At 43.5% G+C, this 8,164-nt stretch overlaps 1 protein-coding gene across 7 annotated transcripts in view; it reads left to right on the top strand.

The window, feature by feature from the left end:
- Window positions 1–8,164, top strand: part of LOC135097783 (protein AAR2 homolog) — a 41,217-nt gene that overhangs the window by 32,779 nt on the left and 274 nt on the right. For 3 of the 7 annotated variants that reach the window (XM_063999827.1, XM_063999828.1, XM_063999825.1), the window contains 6 exons: window positions 845–1,016; window positions 1,455–1,570; window positions 1,921–2,073; window positions 5,714–6,263; window positions 6,614–6,797; window positions 7,197–7,421. In XM_063999827.1, the coding sequence (XP_063855897.1) occupies window positions 845–1,016; window positions 1,455–1,570; window positions 1,921–2,073; window positions 5,714–6,263; window positions 6,614–6,797; window positions 7,197–7,418 (1,397 nt within the window). In that variant the 3' untranslated portion in view covers window positions 7,419–7,421. Of the gene's footprint in view, window positions 1–46; window positions 327–841; window positions 1,017–1,454; window positions 1,571–1,920; window positions 2,074–5,713; window positions 6,264–6,613; window positions 6,798–7,196; window positions 7,422–8,164 lie in introns of those variants that run through there. The other 4 variants (XM_063999826.1, XM_063999830.1, XM_063999824.1 and 1 more) reach the window with 2 other exon arrangements.

Below are 8,164 nucleotides of genomic sequence, written 5' to 3'. Positions count from 1 at the left end.
GCCGGTAGGTAATTAAACACGTGTCTGTCTGTCTGTCTGTCTGCCGGGCTGTCCACGCAGGCGGTCCCAACATGGCGCAATTCCCTCCTACATTTTATTTATGAGAATATGGGTCAGACTAGGTAGCAGGGAAGGATTGGGGGTAACAAATAGAATGAGGAACGTTTGATGGGTGATCCTACTGGTGAAAAGTCGCGCTTAATTTAAAAAGGAGAGAGAAAACCACTTTTTTTTGTATTACGGTGAAATAAATGGATATGAGAATGTTTTTGTTTGGTGGACGTGGTGTTGAAAGCTGTGAGTGACTCTTGTAGGACGTATTGTGGGTAAATATTAATGCTTGTGTTACCTAACCAGCCTGTGATAATTTATAACTTTAACCTAACCAAACCATACACACACTAACCTAACCTAACCATGCTAACCTAACCTAACAGTGCTAACCTAACCTAGCCTAACTTAACCTAACCTAACCTAACCTAACCAATCCTAACTTAACCTAATCATGCTAACCTAACCTAGCCTAGCCTAACTTAACCTAACCTAGCCTAACTTAACCTAACCATGCTAACCTACCCTAACCTAACCTAACCTAACTTAACTTAACCTAACCTACCCTAACCTAATCTAACCTACCCTAACCTAACCTAACCTACCCTAACCTAACCTAACCTAACCTAACCTAACTTAACTTAACCTAACCTACCCTAACCTAACCTAACCTAACCTAACCTAACTTAACCATACTAACCTAACCTAACCTAACCTAACCTAATCTAACCACACTAACTTAACCTAACCTAACCTAACCTAACGTAACCTAACCACATACCCTCCCCAGCAGGCATGTCGCAGCAGGACGTGGCGCGGCATCTGGCACAGGAAGGCGCCACACTTGTCATGCTAGGAATGCCGCCAGGAACGGAATTTGGAATTGACGTGAACTTCTGGAATGTTGGCGAGCGATTTAGGGGAGTGAAGATGATTCCTCCTGGCCTCCATTTTGTTTATTTCAGGTGTGTGTGTGTGTGTGTGTGTGTGCTTGCTGTGGTCAGTAAGCTAATTAAACTTAACTAAACTGTGTGCATCTGTGTGTGTGTGTGTGTGTGTGTGTGTGTGTGTGTGTGTGTGTGTGTGTGTGTGTGCTTGCTGTGGTCAGTAAGCTAATTAAACTTAACTAAACTGTGTGCATGTGTGTGTGTGTGTGTGTGTGTGTGTGTGTGTGTGTGTGTGTGTGTGTGTGTGTGTGTGTGTGTGTGTGTGTGTGTGAGAGAGAGAGAGAGAGAGAGAGAGAGAGAGAGAGAGAGAGAGAGAGAGAGAGAGAGAGAGAGAGAGAGAGAGAGAGAGAGAGTCCATGAAGTATAACTACATACATTGCTGCCTTACAAACACCACCACCACCACCACTACCACCACCGCCACCACCACCACCTCCACCTCCTCCTCCTCCACAGTGCAGTCAGCCTCCAAGGGGACACAGCTCCACGTACGGGTTTCTTCCACTTCTTCCGCCCCAGAGAGGTTGTGGTTAGGCATTATGACCCGGTTGCCGAGGACCTGAAAGTGGAAGGTAAGTGGATGGGTGGATGAATAGTGTGTTTGTATGTGGATGGCTGGATAAGTGGATGAATTTATTTATTTTTTTTGTATATAATTCTTATTTTTTACATTTTGTGTATAATTGTTCTTTTGTTAGTTTAGAATTATTATTTCTCTCTCTCTCTCTCTCTCTCTCTCTCTCTCTCTCTCTCTCTCTCTCTCTCTCTCTCTCTCTCTCTCTCTCTCTCTCTCCTCTCTCTCTCTCTCTCTCTCTCTCTCTCTCTCTCTCTCTCTCTCTCTCTCTCTCTCTCTCTCTCTCTCTCTCTCTCTCTCTCTCTCTCTCTCTCTCTCTCTCTCTCTCACCCACTCCACTTTCAACAGAACCAAATGTGGATGAGGTGGAGAGAATCCGTTCAAATTTACAGCAGATGGATCGATTCCTTGGCCCTTATCCACTTGAGTCCTGGAGGAAGTGGATCTCTCTCACCCAGCACGTGGAGGAGGCGGAACTGAAGCGGATGATCCCTCTGTCAGGTGTGGAGGTGGTAGTAGTAGTAGTAGTAGTAGTAGTACTTGGAATGACTACTGCTTCTGTGTCAGAGACCCGTCTTTGTGTGCTGAGCGCATAACAGAGGTAATAGTGTCTGGCATGGAGGCGTACATTCCTCACTCTTTTTCTCATCCTAAACCTTCTAGACCTTGGTTTAACACAGCTTGTTCTCGTGCTATACATGATAGAGAGGTGGCCCACAAAAAGGTACTTAGCCTTCCATCACCAGAATCTCATGCACTTTATATTTCTGCCTGGAACCATGCCAAGTCTGTTCTCCAACTAGCCAAAAACTCCTTCATTAACAGAAAATGTCAAAACCTTTAAGATCTAACTCCCCTTGTGATTTCTGGCATCTAGCCAAAAATATCTCCAATAACTTTGCTTCTTCTTCTTTCCCTCCTCTATTTCAACCAGATGGCACCACTGCTATCACATCTATTTCTAAAGCTGAACTCTTCGCTCAAACCTTTACTAAAATCTCTATCTTGGACGATTCTGAGCTTGTTCCTCCCTCTCGTCCACCCTCTGACTACTTCATGCCACGTATTAAAATTCTTCGCAATGATGTTTTCCATGCCCTCGCAGGCCTAAACCCTCAGAAGGCTTATGGACCTGATGGGGTCCCTCCTATTGTTCTCCGAAACTGTGCCTCCATGCTTGCACCTTGCCTAGTCAAACTCTTTCAGCTCTGTCTGTCAACATCTACCTTTCCTTCTTGGTGGAAGTTTGCCTACATTCAACCTGTTCCTAAAAAGGGTGACCGTTCTAATCCCTCAAACTACCGTCCTATTGCTTTAATTTCCTGCCTATCTAAAGTTTTTGAATCTATCCTCAACAGGAAGATTCTTCAACATCTATCACTTCACAACCTTCTATCTGATCGCCAGTATGGGTTCCGTCAAGGCCGCTCTACTGGTGATCTTCTGGCTTTCCTTACTGAGTCTTGGTCATCCTCTTTTAGAGATTTTGGTGAAACTTTTGCTGTTGCCTTGGACATATCAAAAGCTTTTGATAGAGTCTGGCACAAAGCTTTGATTTCCAAACTACCCTCCTACTGTTTCTATTCTTCTCTCTGTAACTTCATCTCAAGTTTCCTTTCTGACCGTTCTATTGCTGCTGTGGTAGACAGTCACTGTTCTTCTCCTATATCTATTAACAGTGGTGTTCCTCAGAGTTCTGTCCTGTCATCCACTCTCTTCTTATTATTCATTAATGATCTAAACCAAACTTGTCCTATCCACTCCTATGCTGATGATACCACCCTGCACTCTTCCATGTCTTTTCATAGACGTCCAACCCTTCAGGAGGTAAACATATCACGCAGGGAAGCCACAGAACGCTTGACTTCTGATCTTTCTAAAATTTCTGATTGTGGCAGAGCAAACTTGGTATTGTTCAATGCCTCAAAAACTCAATTCCTCCATCTATCAACTCAACACAACCTTCCAGACAACTATCCCCTCTTCTTCAATGACACTCAACTGTCCCCCCTCTTCTACACTGAACATCCTCGGTCTGTCCTTTACTTGTAATCTGAACTGGAAACTTCACATCTCATCTCTAGCTAAAACAGCTTCTATGAAGTTAGATGTTCTGAGACGTCTCCACCAGTTTTTCTCACCCCCCCAGCTACTAACTCTGTACAAGGGCCTTATCCGTCCATGTATGGAGTATGCTTCACATGTCTGGGGGGGTTCCACTCATACTGCTCTACTAGACAGGGTGGAATCAAAAGCTTTTCGTCTCATCGACTCCTCTCTTCTAACTGACTGTCTTCAGCCTCTCTCTCACCGCCGCAATGTTGCATATCTAGCTGTCTTTTACCGCTGTTTTCATGCTAACTGCTCTTTTGATCTTGCTAACTGCATGCCTCCCCTCCTTCCGCGGCCTCGCTGCACAAGACTTTCTTCTTTCTCTCACCCCTATTCTTTCCACCTCTCTAATGCAAGAGTTAACCAGTATTCTCAATCATTCATCCCTTTCTCTGGTAAACTCTGGAACTCCCTGCCTGCTTCTGTATTTCCACCTTCCTATGACTTGAATTCCTTCAAGAGGGAGGTTTCAAGACACTTATTCATCAATTTTTGACCACTGCTTTGACCCTTTTATGGGACTGCCATTTCAGTGGGCATATTTTTTTTATTGGATTTTTGTTGCCCTTGGCCAGTGTCACTCCTACATAAAAAAAAGTAGTAGTAGTGTCTGGCGTGGATGCGTACATTCCTTGCTGTTTTTCCTCGATCTAAACCTTCCAGATCTTGGTTTAACACAGCTTGTTCTCGTGCTGTACATGATAGAGAGGTGGCCCACAAAAGGTACTTAAGCCTTCCATCACCAGAATCTCATGCACTTTATATTTCTTCCTGGAACCATGCCAAGTCTGTTTCTCCAACAAGCCAAAAACTCCTTCATTAACAGAAAATGTCAGAATCTTTCAGTATCTAACTCCCCCTTGTGACTTCTGCCATCTAGCGAAAAATATCTCCAATAACTTTGCTTCATCTTCTTTCCTTCCTTTATTTCAACCAGATGGCACCACTGCTACCGCATCTATCTCTAAAGCTGAACTCTTTGCTCAAACCTTTGCTGGAAACTCTACCTTGGACGATTCATGGCTTGTTCCTCCCTCTCCTCCACCCTCTGACTACTTTATCCTACCTATTAAAATTATTAAAATTCTTGCAATGGCATTTTCCACTATCACATCTATCGCTAAAGCTGAACTTTTCGCTCAACCCTTTGCTAAAAACTCTATACCTTGGACGATTCATGGCTTGTTCCTCCCTCTCTTACACCCTCTGACTACATGCTACCTGTTAAAATTCTTTGCAATGGTGTTTGCTGTGCCCTCGCTGGCCTAAACCCTCGGAAGACTTGCTTGGAAATCGTGTTGTGGTAAGAAGTTTGTAAGTGAAGACTTGCCCACAAATTATATTGAGAAGATTTTTGCTCCTTACTGAATATTTATCCTCGTGAAGTTACAAAATATAGTCTTGATTCTTCCTGTAGTTTGAAGTTAATGATTGGACAGGTGGAAAGGTGGTGATGGTGGTGGTAGTCTTTCACTCTCTTTCAGTTATACCGCGCCAAAAATTCTGGTTAATTCTTGGCTACAGCTTGACTGCCATTTGCTGCCTTACTACAAATTTTTCCCCTCCTTACAGCCTCCCCACTGTGTCTCAAATTAAAGGTTTCTGTCCAGCCTCTTCAATACGGGTGGGTCTCCTTCTTCAGACTTACAAGCCAGTGTGATGGTGGTTTGCGTTTGTGTGTTTGTGCGTTGCCTGAGCTTGGATGTGCAATGGTAGTAGTAGTAGTAGTAGTGGTGGTGGTAGTAGTAGTAGTAGTAGTAGTAGTAGTAGTGGTAGTATCTGTCATCTACTGCTGCTACTACTACTACTACTACTACTACCATCATGTGTGTATGTGTGTGCCTCTTGTCTGGGCCTCCCCATGTGGGATTACCAGCCTGATATAGTGACAGACAGACAGACAGACAGACAGACATAGATTATTATTAGTATATTATCAGCCATTAATTCAGATAGATTATTATTATTATTATTATTATTATTATTATTATTATTATTATCAAGCATTAATTCTCTCCTTATTTTCCAGGTCGAGTGTGTTCGGCAGCAGAATTAATGCCTGTCGCTGGCTTCAGATCTTCCAAGACACACAGATACACACACAGCAGCCCCTCCACCTCCTCACAGCCCTCCATAGCCCCTGACACAGCCCCTGACACAGCCCCTAACACAGCCCCTGACACAGTCCGTAACACAGCCCCTAACACAGCCCTACAGTCTTCAGACACCACTAAAGCAACACCACAGCCTACCACAGCTAACACAGCCCCTTCACAAACCACCACAGACCTCTCAAACATTACAGGCCTCTCAAACATCACAGAAGCCTCACAAACAGCCCCACACAGCACCACAGACCCATTAGCCCCCCAGCTCATTACCTCACCCACTTCACAGCCCCCCACACAGCCACCCCCAGCCCCACAGCTCCCAGAAATGAAGCAGAAGGAAGGGACTATGTTTCGGTTCACCCAGCCCCCGAACAGAGCCTACAGGGAGGGGGCTAGTCCTGGTGAAGTTACAAAATATAGTCTTGATTCCTCCTACAGTTTGAAGTTAATGATTGGACAGGTGGAAAGGTGAGTAGTAATAGTAGTAGTAGTAGTAGTAGTAGTAGTAGTAGTAGTAGTAGTAGTAGTCTTGTTTTTTCTTTATTTACTATTTCTTTATTTTATTTATTTTTTCTTCTTTTCCATCTCCTCTTTTTCTTTTCTATCTTTCTTCTCTCTTTTCTCTCTCTCTCTCTCTCTCTCTCTCTCTCTCTCTCTCTCTCTCTCTCTCTCTCTCTCTCTCTCTCTAATTGTAGTAATAGTAGTAGTAGTTGTTGTTATTGTATATTTTCAGCACTCCAGAATTGTAATAGCATTAATAGCAACACACAAAATTATGTACAATATTAAATAAATTCTGATTCGGATTACTCTTGCAGACTGGACAGCTTAGTGGCAGAGCTCCAGGTGGCCTTCGTCAGCTTCTTGGTGGCACAGGTGTGGGACGGCTGGGAGCAGTGGAGGTGCTTGGTGGGGCAGCTGTGCCGGGCAGAGGAGGTGCTGCTGGAGGAGCCACAGTTGTATGTCAAGCTTCTCTCCGTCCTACACTACCAGGTTAATGAGGTTGGTTGGTGTTGTTGATGTTGTTGTTGTTGTATTTTTTGTCTTTCTATATATAGAATTGGTTTCTCTCTCTCTCTCTCTCTCTCTCTCTTTCTCTAAGTTAGTGGTGGTGGTGGTGGTAGTTGTAGTAGTAGTAGTAGTAGTAGTAGGAATGCCACACACTTTACAATCCGAACTTTCCCTTCCAGACCCCAGTAGTAGTAGTAGTAGTAGTAGTAGTAGTAGTAGTAGTAGTAGTAGTAGCACTATTTCAGCCTCCCTTCTCTCAAACAGTAGTAGTATTAGCAGTAGCAGGACCTTAACTTCCTCTATAGCAGCACCAGTAGTAGTAGTAGTAGCAGTAGTAGTAGTAGTAGCATCACTTCAAACACTCCTAACACACCCTTTCCTCCCCCACAGATCCCTGAAGACCTATTTGTTGACATCGTAGAGTCCAACAACTTCCTTGCTTCTGCGCTCACCACCCTCTTTGCCAACATCGAGGACAACGCCGCCCGTCTGCCCCCTGCCTTGGTCCTTAAGGCTCGGCGCTTCAAGAACCACCTCTCTGCCAAGTTCGAGTGGGACCTGACACTTGGGGACGAGGGAGAGTACGCGCCAGTGGTGGTTGACGTGACTTGAGAGGTGTGTGGGGTGATGGGGGGGAATGGGTGTGTTCTGGGAAGGGGTGTGTTTGTAAGTGTGTTTGTGTGATTTGTTTGTTTTATTTTTTCTCTTGTTTTCTTGGTCCTCTCTTCTTTGTGTGTGTGTTTTGTAGAGAGAGAGAGGATAGGAATGGAGGAAGAGAAAGAAGAAGAGAAAGGGGAAAAGAAGAGAAGAACGTAAAGAAGAAGAAAGAAGAAAAGAAGAAGGGAGAAAAGAAGAGAAGAATGTAAAGAAGAAGAAAGGAGAAAAGAAGAGAAGAATAATGTAAAGAAGAAAAAGAAAAGAAGAAGAAAGAAGAAGGGAGAAAAGGAGAAGAATGTAAAGAAGAAAGAAGGGAGAAAAGAAGAGAAGAATATAAAGAAGAAAGAAGAAGGGAGAAGAGAAGAAGAATGTAAAGAAGAAGAAGAAAGGAGAAAAGAAGAGAAGAATGTAAAGAAGAAGAAAGAAGAGAAAGAAGAAGGGAGAAGAGAAGAAGAATGAATGTAAAGAAGAAGAAAGAAGGGAGAAAAGAAGAGAAGAATAATGTAAAGAAGAAGAAGAAGAAGGGAGAAAAGAAGAAGAATAATGTAAAGAAGAAGAAAGAAGAGAAAGAAGAGAAGAATAATGTAAAGAAGAAGAAAGAAGAGGAAGAAGAAGAAAGAAGAAAAAGTAGTAGTAGTAGTAGTAGTAGCTCTCTCTCTCTCTCTCTCTCTCTCTCTCTCTCTCTCTCTCTCTCTCTCTCT

The sequence above is a fragment of the Scylla paramamosain genome, unplaced genomic scaffold (assembly GCF_035594125.1).
Source record: "Scylla paramamosain isolate STU-SP2022 unplaced genomic scaffold, ASM3559412v1 Contig31, whole genome shotgun sequence".
Lineage (NCBI taxonomy): Eukaryota > Metazoa > Arthropoda > Malacostraca > Decapoda > Portunidae > Scylla > Scylla paramamosain.
This window is presented reverse-complemented; position numbering and strand designations above follow the sequence as displayed.